Genomic DNA, 16,791 nt, shown 5'->3' with positions numbered 1-16,791 from the left:
AGGAATCTTTTTCTGAGCAGTAGGTCTCAGCAGTGGGTTTAAAATATTCAGTAAACCATGCTGTAAACAGATGTGCTGTCTGTCATCCAGGCTCTGTTGTTCCATTTCTAGAGCACAGGCAGAGTAGATTTAGCCTAACTCTTGAGGGCCCTGGGATTTTCAGAATGGTAAATGAGCAGTGGCTTCAACTTAAAGTGACCAGCTGCGTTAGTCTGTATCAGAAGAGTCAGCTTGTCCTTTGAAGCTTTGGAGCCAGGCCTTGACTTCTCCTCTCTAGCTATGAAAGTCCTAGATGGCATCTTCTTCCAGTGTAAAGCTGTTTCATCTACATTGAAAATCTGTTGCTTAGTGTAGCCACCTTCGTCAGTGATCGTAGCCGCAGCTTCTCCATCAGCCCTTGCTGCTTCGCTGTGCACGTTCATGTGATGGAGACGGCTTCTTTTCTCAAACCTCATGAACCAACCCCTGCCGGCTTCCAGCTTCTCTCTGCAGCCTCCTCACCTCTCTCAGCTTTCATAGAATTGAAGAGAGTGAGGGCCTTGCTCTGGCTGAGGCTTCGGCTTAAGGGAATGTCGTGACTGGTTGGATCTTCTCTCCAGACCACTCAAACTCTCTCCATATCAGCAATAAGGCTGTTTCACTTTCTTATCATTTCTGTGTTCACTAGAGTATCATTTTTAATTTTTTTCAGGAGCTTTTCCTTTGCGTCCACAACGACAGGAGGCTCTAGCCTTCAGTTTGTCATGGCTTTGGCATGCCTTCCCCACTAAGCTTAATCATCTATAGCTTTAGATTTAGTGAGAGACACATGACTCTTCCTTTCGCTTGAACACTTAGAAGCCATTATAAGGTTATTAATTGGCCTAATTTCAATCTTGTTGTGTCTCAGGGAAGAGGAAGGCTTGAGGAGAGGGAGATGGGGGACCGAGGTTTGCCGTCTTCCATAGGCACGGTTTGTGGTGCCCCAAAACAATGACAGTAGTGACATCACAGGTCACTGATCACAGGTCACCGCAGCAGATACAATCATAATGGAAAAGGCTGAAATACTGTGGGAACTACCAGAGTGTGACATAGACACGCACAGCAGGTGCTATCGGGGAAGACGGCGCCGACACTAGAAGCTGGGGCTGCGGCGTGGCCACGCCCAGCTGCTTGTTAAGATGTTTCCATAGAGACGGTGTCTGGCTGTGCTGCCCTGACTGGTCTTTAACTCGTGGCCTCAAGTGATCCTCCTGTCTTGGCCTCCCCAAGTGCTGGGGTTATGGCGTGTGCCCCTGTGCCCGGCCTGTGTTTGCAAAATTTTGATTATTCTATTTATTTGATTATTCTATTTTGATTATTCTATTTAAGTTATTCTATTTCTTGATTGATTATTCTATTTATTCCCATTAAGCATGTCATTCTGTCATTAAAATTCATTTGAAAGTGAAAGGAGGAGGCCGTCAGGAGTCAGGGCCGCTGGGAGCTGGGGCCCTCGAGGTTGGTCAAGTCCAGCCCTTTGCCGTGGGTCCCTCAGCGTCCAGAGAGCATGTGGCAGGCCAGCCTGGGAGGGGGTCGCGGGGTCCACCGGGCAGGAGTGGGACTGGCTGCCATCCAGGACAGGTGCCAGCTGGCCAGCGTCACCCAGGAAAATTCCCAGTCTCAGTGGTAGCCAGACCCCTCGCTGGGAAGCCGGCCAACCTTGTGCAGCGTGGGGCGGGGAGGGAGGGGACTCGTGGCCCCTGCATGGGAGAGCCTCCCGGGGCCGGGCGGAGTCGCAGATAAGGGGCAGATAAGGGTTGGACGAGAGGCTGTATGGTGGCCGTAGGGAGCTGAGGCCGCGTCAGAGCCCAGCACGGCCCACAGCCCCCACCCGAGGCTGGGCCTGTGCCATCCAGGCTTCCTCCGAGCCCCGCCTGGGCCGCAGGGGGCTCCACCTCAGCCGAGGCCCCTGTCCCGAGCGAGCTCCTGGTCGCCACCTGCCTCGTGACCCCAGGCCCGCCGGGGTGCCCAGCAGAACACTGGCACTCCTGCCGCCGCAGCGGTCAGAGCAGAATCACCTTTGATAAGAGGCCAGTTTCTCTCCCGCGCTCCCCCCTGAAGGAAGGAAAGGGCAGGGTTTTCTTTGGGGGGGGCAGCCCCAGCCCCACGTGGGTCCCCTGGCGCTGGGCACGAGCTCCTGCCCGGGCTGTCAGAGCGTGAGCTGCCGACCCCCATGTGCCCTGCCCGGGCCCTCGCCTGCTCCTCCCAGAACCGCGCCCGGCGGCCCACACGGTGGAGCTGCAGCCACGGGGGTGCAGGTGTGGCCCCCGCATGCATACGCAGGTGTCGGAAGGGTGTGCGTGCTGGCGTGAAGTTGCCGCTGCCCTTCCTCATTTGGTTTGTGAAGTGCAGGTGGAAGCAGATGTACGCTTGCTTAAACACTTTATTTTCTTATTTGACTGATGGATTAGAACATTGGCACCCAGAATCAGGCCCCCAAATGTTTAAAAAAATCTGGTCTATAGAATCCTGGTACCTGGGTCTGAGCACACAACCCCCCGGGGGCAGCGGCTGGAGCGCAGCAAGCGCGTCTGGGTGATGTCGTGCGCGTCTGCGGGGCTGGGGGGGGCTGGGGGGGTGCAGGCAAGCGGTGCCAGGGGAGCCTCTCACAAGAGAGGCTGGACCTGCCAGGTGTCTCTGCTGTGGGACTCCCCCCACAGGTCCCTGGGCACTGGACCCTGCGGGTCGGGGGCCGGCATTACACGTCACTTTGCTGCTGCGGGCGAAGGCAGAGTCTGAGTAGGACCCGGGACCCGCCTGCGTGGCTCTGCAGGGGCAGCAGGAGTGCCCGAGACCCAGAGCAGCCTCCCCGTCCACCACAGTCTGTCGTGGCCCTGCCTGGCCCTGACTTGCCCCGCACAGCCCTGCCCTCTTCTCCTGGTGCCCCTGGGAGGTGCACGGCCTCTTATCCATCCCCCGGAAGCCCGGGCCTCAGCCAGGGGCTGGGCTGCGGTGGCGGCGCCGTCCTGTGGCCCCGCTGGACCCGTGCCCTGCCTGCAGGTGATGCAGCACCCCGCGGAGGGCGGCCAGGTGCTCAGCCTCTGCAGCAGCATCAAAGAGGCCCCCGTCAAGGTGGCCGAGATCTGGATCGTGTCCCTGTCCAGCCAGCCCATCGACCACGAGGACAGCGCCATGCAGGCCGGCCCCAAGGCCAAGTCTGCGGGTGAGTGTGCCTGTGTCTGGCCGCCGGCTGCTGCCAGCATCACAATTGGGGTCCATGTCCCCGCCCCCACCCCAGGGTGGGCAGGGGCCCAGCCAGCGCAAGGCTAGGCTGAAACACGGCAGGAGGGGCTGTGGGGGTCCTAGGCGGCCAGTGTGGAGCCGCCGTCCTCACAGCCCTCCCCCACTCCCACGAGCCCTACGCCTCGCGGCTGCCGCCATCGGGCTCCTGGGCCTCGGGGCCACTGCACCTGCACCCGGGGCGCTGGGCTCTGTAGGGGCCGCGTCCCCGCCGTCCCTCGGCATCAGGGGTCTGCGGTTCGGTGGCTGCTCGTTCCAGTGGGTGGAACCCGAGGTGCCTCTGTCCGCCCCTTCCACAGACAACTATTCCGAGGAGGAGTACGAGAGCTTTTCCTCCGAGCAGGAGGCCAGCGACGACGCCGTGCAGGGGCAGGTGACCTCGTGGGGCTGCGCGGGGCGCCGGCCTCGCTGGGGGGTGGGGGGAGCCCCGCCAGTCCTGGGCCCTGGTGGTGGACTGTGCTCACTGGGTGGGGGGGAACCAAGTGCCCCACCCCGGCCCACGTGCGCTGCTGGGAGTCCCGCCTCGCAGCCCAGGCACCGTGCTTGTCCCCGCAGGACCTGGACGAGGACGACTTCGACGTGGGGAAGCCGAAGAAGCAGCGGCGACCGATAGTGAGAACAACGTCCATGACCAGGGTCAGTGGAGACTGGTTTTACCAACACCGGGGAAGGGGCGGGGGGCAGGGCGGCCGGGGACGCGGTGGCGGAGTCCTGGGGAGGGCGTGGGACTGGAGAAGACACAGCGCACGCAGCCCCACAGCCTGCTGACAGCGTCTCCCGGGGCTGGCTGGGGACCCTCTGCCCCAGATGCGGTGGTGGAGGCATGAAGACCCCACGCTGCCGCCTCAGCCTCCGCGGCCGGGTGCGGGGCACTTGGTTCTTGTTAGTTCAGGCGGGCGCGAGCCAGGCGGGGGCATCCCGGGCCAAGCCCTGCTGCTGGCCCCTGCTAGGTGCCGCTGTCTCCAAGGCTCAGGGTGTGACCCAGCCTGGGGGAGGCTGCTCTCTCCTTGGTCCAGCACCAGACGCACCTGGGTGCGGCCAGTTCTCCTGGTTTTGTTCAGCATCTGGCCTGCCTGGCGCTGTGGCCCCAGGAGCTTGGGGCAGAGCTGCCAGGCTTTTCCTCCTGGAGGACAGCTTGGGGTACGGCCCTGCCCAGGACCGGCACGCAGAGCCCTGTAGAGAACTGGCAGCACCGGCCACGCCTCCGCAGGCCGGGCCAGCATGGTGGCCAGGGAAGCCCTTGCCCAGAGCCGAGGGGCACAGGCACAGTCTGGCCCCAGACACCGCTGCTGCCTTGGCAGGGAGATGGGCGGGCGGCTCCCGACAGGGGCGAAGCCGTGTCTCTGGACCGCAGCGCAGCACCCCGCGCCACCCAGAGACCAGTCTGGGCCTCGGTCCCAGGGCCCACGAGCCCCCGCCATGGAGGGAGCAGCGTGCGCGGCCTTCGCAGGGCTGCACCGGGAGGGTGGCCGGAGCCCAGGCTCCGCAGCCCAGGGTGGCGCGAGGGCAGAGGGGGCCGGGAATGCCCGCCGAGCACACCCACCCGAGCGCCTGCCGGGAGCCAGCCCAAGTGTCCACCCCACGTGGGGCGCACAGCACCCTCCTCCTCCTGGAGTCCCGGGAAGGGCTGTGGAGTGTTCTGGAAGAATGGTAGTGTTGGCACAGGCCCTCCCTAGGTTCCCCTTCACCGGGCCTGGGACCGCTGGACCTTGGCTTGTGGTTCTAGATGCCCATGAACTTGCTGGAGGCTGAGGTGCTGGGAGCGCTCTTGGGTTCGTCACGCCGCCCTGTGCTGCCCGGCTGTCGCCTCTGGAGGCAGCGGCTCCCACGCAGCTCCTGACTCTGCCCTTGTCTTGCAGCAGCAGAACTTCAAGCAGAAGGTCGTGGCGCTGCTGCGGAGGTTCAAGGTGTCGGATGAGGTGAGTGAGCTGCGCCCGGCCGGGGTCCTGCCCCTGCCGCCTGTTCCCGCGCAGCCCTGCCGGGCGGCTCAGTGACCATGTCACCATCCAGGGCCACCTGGAGGACCCGGCAGAGGCCCTGGGATCACCCGCTGGGTCTCTGCTGAGCTCCGAGTCGCCGGCACACAGGGGAAGACAGGACGTCGTCTTGGGGCGTGGCCACGGGATCGCGTGCGCGTGTGCGTGTTTCTATGAATAGACTTGATGCTTTAGAGCAGAGCTGAGCAGGTGGTGCAGAGACCCCACGCACCCCGGCCCACACAGGCCCCGCCGCCGGCGTTCCTGGGGTTTTAAAATTTTCTTCTTTTAGCTTTTCTGTACTTACCAAATTTTCTACAATGAGCTTGCATAGCTTTCATCATGAGAAGAAAAATGTCTTGGTTTTCTGGGGTTATTTTTGACATGGTCAGAAGAAAATTAGTGCTGACGCCCTGGACACACAGTGGAGAGGCAGTGTGTGTGTGGCCAGGCCTCGGAGCAGCGTGGTCAGGGCAGCGTGCCACCCACACACGGCGGTCACGTGCCGTGCACACGAGGGCTGTGCCCCTGAAGCAGCAGGGTCTGAGGCCAGCCTCTCGTGCCCGCGCCCAGCAACACACTTCTCAGTGCAAGTTCCCAAAACAGGCGCTTCTCAGCCGTTGGGAGTGGCGGGTCACTCGCCGGCTCTGGAGGAAGGACAGCCCAGGGCCGCAGGTGGTCCAGCTGGGCCCTGTGTCCTTGTGTCCTGGAGTGGAACATTCCCAGGTGCCCCTGAAGGTGGACACTTGGCCCAGGTTGCTCCCCCCGCCCCGGGCGGGGGCCTCGCCAACCCCTCTGAGTGCCTGTGGGTCAGGGTGGGTGCTCGTGGTGGCATCGTGACCGTGGGGACCCATGCCTGTCCATGCAGTCGGGCTGAGTCCAGATGTGGCCTTGCCTGCCCAGATGTGGTTCTGGGGCCCAGAGCCCAAACTGGGGGGAGCTCGGCCAACATCCCGGACGCTGTTCAGGGAAAGGCCTTTGCCGCTTTCAAAGGACGGCTCTCCCAGCTTTGAGTAAAATTCACACAGGTTAAGGCAGCTGCAGCCGAGTGACATGATCTCTTTCCCGATCTGCACACGTCACTCAGGCCCTTTGCCACGAGCGCAGTGCCGTCTCTGCGCAGCCTGCAGCTGTGCCTGGCACGGGGCGGCAGAGTGGTCTCCCTGGAGGTCGGCACCAGGCACGGTCGGCGCTGGGGACCCTCGCTGCAACCTTCGGGTGGGCGGGAGAGGCCCAGTGAAGTACGGTTACCTGCCTGGGTCCAGCCTGTCTTAGACCATTAGCTGCTGTGACAAAATACCTTAGACGGGGAAATTTATAAACAACCAAAATTTATGGCTCACAGTTCTGGAGGCCGGGAGTGTACGGTCAAGGTGCCGACAGAGTCGGTGTCAGGTGAGGGCCCGCTCCTCGGAGATGGCGCCTCAGGTGTCTTCACGTGGGGGAAGGTGCCAACAAGGTCCCTGAAGCCCCTTTTCCAAGGGCGCTAATCCCTTTCCCAGGGCAGAGCCCTCAGGACCGTCACCTCCTCACGCCAGCACCTTGGCACTTAGGTTCCCACATAGGGGTTTTGGAGGGGGCAGATCCTCTAACCTCGGGGAGCTCCGGGCTGACTGCAGAGCAGGCCTGGCTGCCTCCCGCCTGGCCGGGGCCCGAGCGGAGGTCTGTCCCGTGAGGACTGAGCAGAGCCTCTGGTCAGGGCTCCCTGCTACAGGAGTGAATTTAGGGTAAAGTGTGTTTCTTGGAACCCTCAGCTTCAGTTTAGTGTCTTATACTTTCCATTTTATGAGCATAGGTATTGCACCTGTACAGTGAGTTGATTTTCAGCAAAGTTGCCTTGACACATAGCGCACACCATATGCAAAAATGAACTTAAGTGGATCATATTTCTGAATTTAAAACCTAAAACTTCTAAAAAATTACTTTAAAAAAATTTTTTTTAATGAGTACTGGCACACCAGGAAAAACAGTTGCCATTCTGTTATTTTTTTTTTTTTTTTTGAGACAGGGTTTCACTCTGTCACCCAGGCTAGAGTGCCGTGGCGTCAGCCTAGCTCACAGCAGCCTCCAACTCCTGGGCTCAAGCAATCCTCCTGTCTCAGCCTCCCGAGTAGCTGGGACTACAGGCATGCGCCACCATGCCTGGCTAATTTTTATATATATATATTTTTTTATTTTTTATTTTTTATTTTTTTTAGTTGTCCAGCTGATTTCTTTCTATTTTTAGTAGAAACGGGGTCTGGCTCTTGCTCAGGCTGGTCTCAAACTCCTGAGCTCAAACGATCCTCCCGCCTTGGCCTTCCAGAGTGCTGGGATTACAGGTGTGAGCCACCACACCCAGCCAAAAACCCATAAATTTAAAGCTTATAAAAATTCTAGAACAGATAGGAAAAATGTTTGTGAACTTAGGTTAGGGAAAGATTTATTAGGACCCAAAAAGCATGATTATAACAGAAGAAATTCATATACTGGACGTCATGAAAAATAAGAACTGTGAAATAAGCCAGACAAAATAATAAAGACTGTGTGATCCCACTCAAGGGAGGTCCCTAGAGTCGTCGGGTTCACAGAGACAGAAAGCAGGACGGGGTGCCGGGCGGGGTGGGCGTGTCCGAGGGGGCAGAGCTGCCTTTGGGGCCAGGAGAGTCCACAGAGGGGCCCACTGTGTGAGTGCACCTGACACTGCTGCACTGTGCATTTAAGGGGGTTAAAATGGTAAATGTTACATTTTACATATGTATCACCACAATAAAAAACTAGAAATTTGCTTTCTGAAAGACACTGTTGAAAGAATGAAAGACAAGCCACGCGCTGACATAAAGTCACGTATCTGGTGAAGATTTGTATCCAGCATATGAAGAAAGAACTCTTGAAACCCAGTAAGAAAGAGAACCCGACTCTAAAAATGGGCAAGACTCATACACTGAAACTACAAGACATTTTTAAAAGACATTAAAGAGTCTACAAATAAGTAGAAAGGTACCCGGCATCCCTGGATTGGGAGACTTAATCCTGTCATGGTGGTGGCACCTCCCAAATTGATCCACGGATTCAACATGATGCCTGTTACATTCCAAGCTGCCTTTTTGCAGAAACTGACAAGCTAAAATGTGTGTGGATAGCCCAGCAGTCTAGAAAAAGAACAGAGTTGGAGGACTAGACACTTCCCAAGGTCAGACCTTACCAGGCAGCTGCAGTTTCCCCAGGCCTGCACGGCACCGGCACGAGGACAGACTCACCGACCAGCGGGGAGAGTTGAAGGGCCAGAAATCAGCCCTTCTGTTCAGGGTCGTTTGATTTTGGACAAGGACGTCAAGGCCATTCTGTGGGGAGAGAATAGTCTCTTCAACAAATGGTGCTTGGACCGCTGGACATACACACGCCGGAGAAGGACGCTGGGCCCTTTGCTCACACCAGGCTCAAAGTTATCTCAGAATGAGCCCAGGCAGGAGTGAGACCCCATCTCTGTAAGAAAGAGGAACATTAGCTGGGCGTGGTGGGGCCTGCAGTCCCAGTGATGTGGGACGCTGAGGCACAAGGTCGCTTGAGCCCAGGAGTTCAGGAGTTCGAGGCTGCAGCTGTGATTGTGCCACTGCACCCCAGCCTGGGCGACAGAGCAAGACTCTGTCTATTTAAAAAAATTAAAAATATAGGCCGGGCAGCGGTGGCTCACACCTGTAATCCTAGCCCTCTGGGAGGCCGAGGCGGGTGGATCGCTCGAGGTCAGGAGTTCGAGACCAGCCTGAGCGAGACCCCGTCTCTACTAAAAATAGAAATAAGTTATCTGGACAACTAAAAATATATATAGAAAAAGTTAGCTGGGCATGGTGGCGCATGCCTGTAGTCCCAGCTACTCGGGAGGCTGAGGCAGTAGGATTGCTTAAGCCCAGGAGTTGGAGGTTGGTGTGAGCTAGGCTGACGCCACGGCACTCACTCTAGCCCGGGCAAAAAAGTGAGACTCTGTCTCAAAAAAAAAAAAAAAAAAAAAAAAAAATATATATATATATATATATATATATTAAAACGGACAAAGGATGTATCTGGATAGAAGCTTCTCCAAAGACCGTGTACAGGTGGCTGGTGAGCACGTGATTGTTATCACTGGTCATTAGGGAAATTTAAACCCAATCTGCAGTGAGCGACTACACGCCCCCAGGGTGGCTGGAATAAACAGGAAACGATGCACCTTGGAGGGTAACAGCTGCCTGTGGGAAGGTAACATGACGCAGCCGCTGTGCGGACAGTCGCCAAACCCCGGCAGCTCCATTCTTGCATGGTGACCTGGGGAGGGGAAACATCTGTGCACACAGAGACCAACGTGCAGATAGATGTTCACGGCGGCTTCCTTGTGCTACCCGACACCGGGAACGTCCCCGATCTCACCTGCTGGTGGCTTGCTGGACAGACCGGCCTGTCAGTGCAGCGGGATGCCACCAGGCAGGGAGAAGGGGTTAGGTGTCAACACGCACAGCCGCGTGAGTGAGGCTGCACACTGTGCCACTCCTTTCACGTGACGTTCTGGCAGGGGCAACACTTAAGGCACAATCAGGTCGGGAGTGCCTGGGCATGAGGGGAAGGGATTGACTACGAGAGGGCCAGGGGAGTCTCTGTAGGTGTGGGAAACACTTTGTGCCTTGACTGGTGGCTGCACACCTGTGCGCCTGCCGAGCGCACCACCTGCTCACCGAGTTCCCACCACACTCCAGGCACCTGAGCCACGAGAGCAGGTGGCGCGCTGGACCAGCACGTGGAGGCTCCAAAACAGACTAACTGGACTCAGAACGTGCTGGCAGCAAAGGGTTTGGTGGCTTGGGTGCCCTCCTCATCTTGTCCCTACCGACACCTCTGTGTGGGCCTCGGGCGGCTCGCCCAGGTGACGCGGCGTCTGCGAGGACCGCCCTGGCCCGGCCCTCACGCAGTCTGGCATCCCTGCAGGTCCTGGACTCGGAGCAGGACCCTGCGGAGCACGTCCCCGAGGCAGAGGAGGACCTGGACCTTCTGTACGACACGCTGGACATGGAGAACCCCAGCGACAGCGGCCCCGACATGGAGGACGATGACAGTGTCCTCAGCACCCCCAAGCCCAAGCTCAGGTGAGGCTCGGCCAGGGCTGCGCGTGCTGGTGGGTGCGTCTCGCCCCAGGACGGCGAGCAGCGCGGGGCCCCCTGCAAGGTCCCTGTGGGGTCCGCCTCCAGGGTGGCCGGGGCCGGCGCCCTGTGCCGCAGTCCCGCGGGGCGGGCGGGGCCGGGCAGCTTTCCGGTCACGGCGAGCGCGGTGCGTTTGTGGAGAAGCCGGTGCTGGGGGCGCGAGCTCCGGGCCAGGGAGGGCAGAGGGAGCCCCTGCGTGCTGCTGGGCAGGGCAGGGCATGGCCCCCGTCGAGGGTGGGGGAGGCCGGGGTGGGTCAGTGGGGAGGGACCGCGTGGGAGCTGCAGAGGCTGCCCCTGGGGCAGACGGGCGGGGCGGGGCGGGGGCGGGGCCAGAGTGCGGAGGGCGGGGCCGGGTCGGGCAGGGCGGGGCCGGAGAGCGGGGGGTGGGGCGGGGCTGGGCTGGGGTGGGGGCGGGGCCAGAGTGTGGAGGGCGGGGCCGGGTGGGGCAGGGCGGGGCTGGAGAGCGGGGGCGGGGCTGGGGTGGGGTGGGGCAGGGGCGGGGCCAGAGGGCGGAGGGTGGAGCAGGGCGGGGCTGGAGAGCGGGGCGGGGCCGGGGGCGGAGCTGGAGAGCGGGGCGGGGCTGGAGAGCGGGGCGGGGCCGGGGGCGGAGCTGGAGAGCGGGGCGGGCGCAGGGGGGCCGGCGCAGAGGCAGGTGCACCCCTGGGTTTGGCTGTGGCCCCTTGGGAGGCCCCGGCCTGCTGGGAGGGACGCGGCCCACAGGACAGAGGTGCTGGGAGACCCAGATTGCAGTGGGGAAGATTTGTCGTGTTTTTATGCTTTTCGACCTAAACAACGGAGGGGAGTGTACACGAGCAGGTGGGCTCCCTGTGTTGTCTTTCACGGCCGTGTGGTTGCACTGGACGTGCTGTGTAATCCAGATGCCCCCCCCCTCCCTGAGCTCCATGATGTCGGCCACGTCCCAGAGCCCCTGGCCGGCCAGCGTGCCCACCATGGTTCGAGGCGTGGGCTCTCGGGGGCCGTGATGCTGAGTGGTCACACTCAGTGGCAACGTGTTTCACATGCTTCATCGCCCGGGTGGGAGCGTTGAACGCTGGGCGCGAGACCTGCCCGGGTGTCTGGCCTGACAGGCCCCCCTCCCCCCACTGCATCTGCGAGGGGCTCTGGGAGGCTCCACCTGGACCTGGCGGTGCTGCCGCCTTGTGCTGCTCGTGCCCCTCTGCCCTGCTCGTGGCTGCAGCCCACGGCTCCCGATGGGGCCTGGCCCTGGCACGACGGCAGGCGTTGCTAGCAGCCCTGCCCCGAGTCAACACTGGGAGTGGAAAGGGTTTCAGGGACGTGGGTTTTCCGTGAGTGACCTCAGAGCAAGGGGAGGAGCTGAGAGGCGGCCACCAGGTGGCCTGGCGAGAAAGCCCCGCATCCCCTGCCCTCTCCACGTCCCCTCTCCTCCCACGCTGTGGACGGCATGAGGGATGTGCCCACACAGGCTCGTAAGGGCCGATTTTCTCTGGAGCCAGCTCTGCTCCGCCGCTGGGCCCCCCAGGCTGGCCCCCCAGGTGTGGGGTTGTGGGGGTGGGGAGTCCTGGGAGGTAACCTGCCTTTCCCCGGCCAGGCCGTACTTCGAAGGCCTGTCGCACTCCAGCTCGCAGACGGAGATAGGGAGCGTTCACAGCGCCCGGAGCCACAGGGAGCCCCCCAGCCCGGTGAGTCCCGGCCCGACCTGTCCTCAGGAAGCGCAGTGGGTGTGCGGCACCAGCGGAGTGGGCGGTCCTGGCTTGGTTGTGGTGTGGCCACATCTCCCGGCACCTGCTGTCCTGAAGCCCCCGTGCCCCGCCCCGCCTGTCTGGCCGCCTCGGGGCCTGTCACCCCTGCCGGGAGTGAGGTGGCCTCGGCACCAGCCACCGAGCCCGTCTCGTCCCCCAGGCTGACGTGCCCGAGAAGACGCGGTCCCTGGGAGGCAAGCGGCCAAGTGACAGCATCTCCGACACGGTGGCCCTTGTAAGCAGCTCACAGGTCCCCGAGAGGCCAAAGCCCTCAGCCTAACCAGGGCCCGCACGGGGTGGAGAAGCCCTGTCGTGGGCGTGCGTTTCCGCGGCGGGAGGTGCACAGGTCTGTCTCTGCCGCCAGGGCGCGCTAGCCCCGCGGGAGCCGGCAGGGCAGCCGGAGGACAGCCCCGAGGCTGAGCCCTCCACCCTGGATGTGTTCACCGAGAAGCTGCCGCCCAGCGGGAGGATCACCAAGACAGAGTCCCTGGTCATCCCCTCCACCAGGTGACGGGGGCGCTGCGCCAGGCGGGCAGGCCAGGGTGGTACAGCCCCGAGCCGGAGGGAGTGGCGGTCCAGGGGCATCAGTTGGGGGCGGGACGAGTCACTGAGTGGGGGCGGGGGGCAGATTCAAGGTCTCCAGGAGCTCCGGATGGGACCATGCGTGTCTGATCCGCTACCGGCAGCTCTGGCCGTTGGGCAGTGGTCCTCGTGGGGAGCTGGGGTTGGGGAGGCAGCTGCGGGGGCTGAGCCCAGGAGGGCAGGGGCAGCACAAGGTCCCAGGGCCGGGTATGGGGGCCGAGACACGCAGTGGGGTGGCTGAGGTGAGGGGCCCGCGGGTGGTTCCTGGTGGGGGCACCCCCAGAGTCTCGCGTGGGCCCGCCCCTCCCCCCGCTCACTGCAGAGACGGGAAACCTGCAGCCCCAGGTCCCGGGTCTCCCATCGGGGCCATGGGCAGCCAGACCTGCGTCCTCCCCACGGGTCCCGCCCCTGCCCCTGCCCCTGCCCCCACCAGCACCCCTGCCCGGCCAAAGAGGCCTGTCAGCCAGTTGTTCCTGCAGGGTCTCCATTTCACGTTTTCGTGGTGTTTGAGCCTGGCAGTTACCCAGGGGCTCGTCAGGGTCACCCTGACAGCCTGGTGCCCAGTCCAGGCTACACCCAGTTCCGCCCAGCTGCTGACCCAGAGGGCAGGGCCAGCTCGGCTCAGGGGCCCCTGGGGCCTCTCCGGGCAGCGGTGGCCTCTCCAGGAGGCCCATGGACCCACTGCCAGGCAGGGGACTCTGTGGTGTCCTTCCTTCCCCCACCGCTGAGCGGCTCTGCCCCCATGGCTGCCGCGATGTGTAGCCACAGCGAGCCCTGGGCCCGGCCCTGCCACCACAGCCTGTCTTGGTCTCCGATAGGTCCGAGGGGAAGCAGGCCGGCCGCCGGGGCCGGAGCACGTCCCTGAAGGAGCGGCAGCCGGCACGGCCCCAGAGTGAGCGGGCCAACAGCCTGGACAACGAGCGCTGCCCGGACTCGCGGAGCCAGTTGCAGGTGCGGGGCTGGCGGGGGTCGCGGCTGGCGGGGTCACGGGAAGTGGGGGCAGCAACGGAGCCGCTTCTCCTGCCCGAGTGTGGACGGCCGCGTGTCCGCAGATCCCCAGGAAGACCGTGTACGACCAGCTGAACCACATCCTGGTCTCTGACGACCAGCTTCCCGAGAACATCATCCTGGTCAACACGGCCGACTGGCAGGGGCAGGTAGGCGGCAGCCTGTGGCGGCGGGTCGGGCTCTGCCCGCAGGGCGGGAGGCCCCTGTGCGCCTGCCCGGCCCTGAGCAGGAGCGGCCGGCGTAGTTTCCCTCCGGAGTCCCTGGGAGCGAGGCGTGGGGGGTGGCCCTGGCGGTCGTGCCGAGGTCAGCGCCGGCCCGTCCCCCGCGCAGTTCCTCTCGGACGTGCTGCAGAGGCACACGCTGCCCGTGGTGTGCACCTGCTCCGCCGCCGACGTGCAGGCCGCCTTCAGCACCATCGTCTCCCGGATACAGCGATAGTGAGTCCGGGCCGCGCTGCCCCGCCCTGCTGCCGCGTGGGACGGGGCACCCTGCGCCCCAGGGCTGCGGGAGGGGTGCACACTCGCAGCTCCGCCAGTCTGCTCTGGGCCCCCGGCGGCTGCCCCTGGGCTGGGACAGCTCCCCTGAGGCGCTGTCCCTCTCTGTGCCGCCCGCCGGGGACGCAGCTGCAACTGCAACTCCCAGCCCCCGACGCCCGTGAAGATTGCCGTGGCGGGGGCGCAGCACTACCTCAGCGCCGTCCTGCGGCTCTTCGTGGAGCAGCTGTCGCACAAGACCCCCGACTGGCTCGGCTACATGCGCTTCCTCGTCATCCCGCTGGGTGAGGCCACAGGGGCGGCCGCGGGCAGTCGGGCTCACGCTCCGCGCCACCTCGCGTGATATGGCTGCCGGCTCGTCAGCCTGAACCACGTGGAAAGCGGCGGCACGACGTCCTGACACCATCCTGGGGCCGAGAGCAGGCCTCGCCCTCCGCGGTGGCCCCAGCTGGTGCCTGTCCCTCCCCGGGACGACTGGGTCAGGGCCCGTTTGGGTTTCCAGCGTCAGAAACGCAGGGCAGGGGTCAGTGATCAACCTTCCAATTGCCAAGGTCTCGTGTCGTGGAACCCTGTTAATTCTTTTGGTTCATACAATTCATTTTATTACGAAACAAACCTATCCAGCCTTCACCTGTTGACAAGTAGCGAGGACCAGAGGTGACACCTCACCCGCGTGTGCCCATGAGATGCCGACGTCAAAGGCCCCACGCGGCTGGGGCGCCTCGCGGCCCCGTGTGGCCCTCGGTGCTGGGTGGGCCTCCCGCAGGGAGCGCGGCGGGTGGGCCTCAGCGGCGGCTCCCTCAGCAGGGCGGGCTCAGCCTCCCAGGAGGGCAGAGGCGCAAGAGCAGGGGGTGGGCTGGTCTGGGAGGCGAGGGGCCAGGTGGGGGCAGTGGCGCAGCGCCACGGCTGTGTCGTGGGGACGGGCCGCTCGGCCCTGGGTCCCCCGCGTGGTGACGGTGCTCCCTGGGCACGCAGGCTCCCACCCCGTGGCGAGGTACCTGGGCTCCGTGGACTACCGCTACAACAACTTCTTCCAGGACCTGGCCTGGAGAGACCTGTTCAGCAAGCTGGAGGCCCAGAGTGCCGGTGAGGCCGGGAGCTGGCCAGGGCGGGCCCGACCCTCCGTTCACCCTCCGCACCTCCACTGCGGGGGCCCCTCGTCCCCCGGACTCTCTCCTGCCTCAGGGAAGCCGGGCAGATGGGCCGGGGGGTGCCCAGCCGGGATGCCCCCTCTCCCCTGTCGGAGCCTCAGAGCTCGTTGCAGAAAGCGGGGCCTGTTTGGGGAAGGGGGGGGCCCTGCCGCCCTGGCCTTGGGACCACCTCGAGGGTGGAGGGCGGAGGGTCCCTGAGCTGGCCACTGGGAGGCAGAGGTGCTCGTGGTGTCCCGGACCCTCCCAGACCCCCGGCTGGCGCCGTGCCGGCGGCTGCAGCCCAACCCCCCGCCACCCCTCCCCCTGCAGCGCAGGACACGCCGGACATCGTGTCGCGCATCACGCAGTACATCGCAGGGGCCAACTGCGCGCACCAGCTCCCCATCGCAGAGGCCATGCTGACCTACAAGCAGAAGAGGTAACGCCGTGGGCCCGGGCTGGGCACAGGGCAGGCGCCAGCCCCCCACCCTCTGTGGCCTCCCCCACGGCTGGTCTTGGCCCAGGAGGGCTGGGGACAGAAGCCCGTGCCGGGCTCGGGGAAGCCCTGAGCAAGCCGCGTGCTCGCTCACCCCGCATCGGAGTTAAAACACGCAGGGTGTGCGCAGGGCTCTCCCTGTTTCTGTGCACGTCGAGGTCTCTGGTGATGAAAGATCAGCAGCTGTCGGGGCCCCCAGGCAGCAGTGGCCCCCCCAGCCTGAGCACGTTCCTCCCACTGCCCGGGCTTCCTGGGCTGGGTCGCCGGGGGGTCCCATGGCCGTGGGCCTGTTGGTGAGTGATGAGCTCACGTTCCCGCCAGCACGGTGCCCCAGAGCCGGAAGCCTGGGCTGGGGGCGCTGCCGTCCCGCCCTGGTGCCCCGCCCAGCAGCCGGGTGTCCACACTCCACGTCGGCCCTGGACCGAGACACAGAACTAAGCCCCTGTCGGCAGGGACGGCCGTCTGGCTCCCTGGTGGGCCTGGCTCTCCGGGGTGCTCCCTGGCAGAGGGGGCTGTGCCAGCCCCACACGGGGACCTCGGGGGGCTCGCAGCTGCTGCCCCAGAACAGGCGGGTGGAGAGTCGCCGAGGCCGGGAGGCCGGGAGCCGTTGTGCTCCCACGCTGATGCCTGGGGCCCTCGCTGCTCCCAAGAGCGCTCGTAACGTGTCTGTGTTTTCTCTTTTGGTGGCTTTCTGAAAAGGAAAAAGCATTTTCATTTTGACTTTGCCCTAAGGTACGGCTCTGGTCTGCGTCCCGCCCTGTCTGTCCCAGGCTGGTCTTTGGGGCTTGTTTAGCAGTCACACCCGCCATCCCTCTCCCGACACCTTTCTCCGAGCTGGGACTCAGGCCTGGGGAGCCCACGAGGGCAGCAGGAGAGGTGGCCCCGTCAGGCGAGGGTCCCTGTGCGCTGAAGAGTAGACCCAGACCCTTCTCCTGGGGTCCCGCCCCTCGTGCTGAGTCAGAGCTGCGGGTGG

At 63.3% G+C, this 16,791-nt stretch overlaps 1 protein-coding gene across 2 annotated transcripts in view; it reads left to right on the top strand.

Annotated features, from left to right (window-relative positions):
• The window catches only part of PACS2 (phosphofurin acidic cluster sorting protein 2), a 68,936-nt gene that overhangs the window by 43,749 nt on the left and 8,396 nt on the right, over positions 1-16,791 (top strand). For both annotated transcript variants that reach the window (XM_045559197.1, XM_045559204.1), the window contains exons 5-18: positions 3,025-3,187; positions 3,564-3,637; positions 3,820-3,900; positions 5,124-5,183; positions 10,176-10,333; positions 11,958-12,048; positions 12,269-12,343; positions 12,473-12,615; positions 13,509-13,641; positions 13,743-13,847; positions 14,029-14,135; positions 14,322-14,476; positions 15,168-15,278; positions 15,653-15,761. In XM_045559197.1, the coding sequence (XP_045415153.1) occupies positions 3,025-3,187; positions 3,564-3,637; positions 3,820-3,900; positions 5,124-5,183; positions 10,176-10,333; positions 11,958-12,048; positions 12,269-12,343; positions 12,473-12,615; positions 13,509-13,641; positions 13,743-13,847; positions 14,029-14,135; positions 14,322-14,476; positions 15,168-15,278; positions 15,653-15,761 (1,565 nt within the window). The remainder of the gene's footprint in view (positions 1-3,024; positions 3,188-3,563; positions 3,638-3,819; positions 3,901-5,123; positions 5,184-10,175; positions 10,334-11,957; positions 12,049-12,268; positions 12,344-12,472; positions 12,616-13,508; positions 13,642-13,742; positions 13,848-14,028; positions 14,136-14,321; positions 14,477-15,167; positions 15,279-15,652; positions 15,762-16,791) is intronic.

This window comes from Lemur catta, chromosome 1, assembly GCF_020740605.2.
Source record: "Lemur catta isolate mLemCat1 chromosome 1, mLemCat1.pri, whole genome shotgun sequence".
In the NCBI taxonomy this organism is placed as follows: domain Eukaryota; kingdom Metazoa; phylum Chordata; class Mammalia; order Primates; family Lemuridae; genus Lemur; species Lemur catta.
This window is presented reverse-complemented; position numbering and strand designations above follow the sequence as displayed.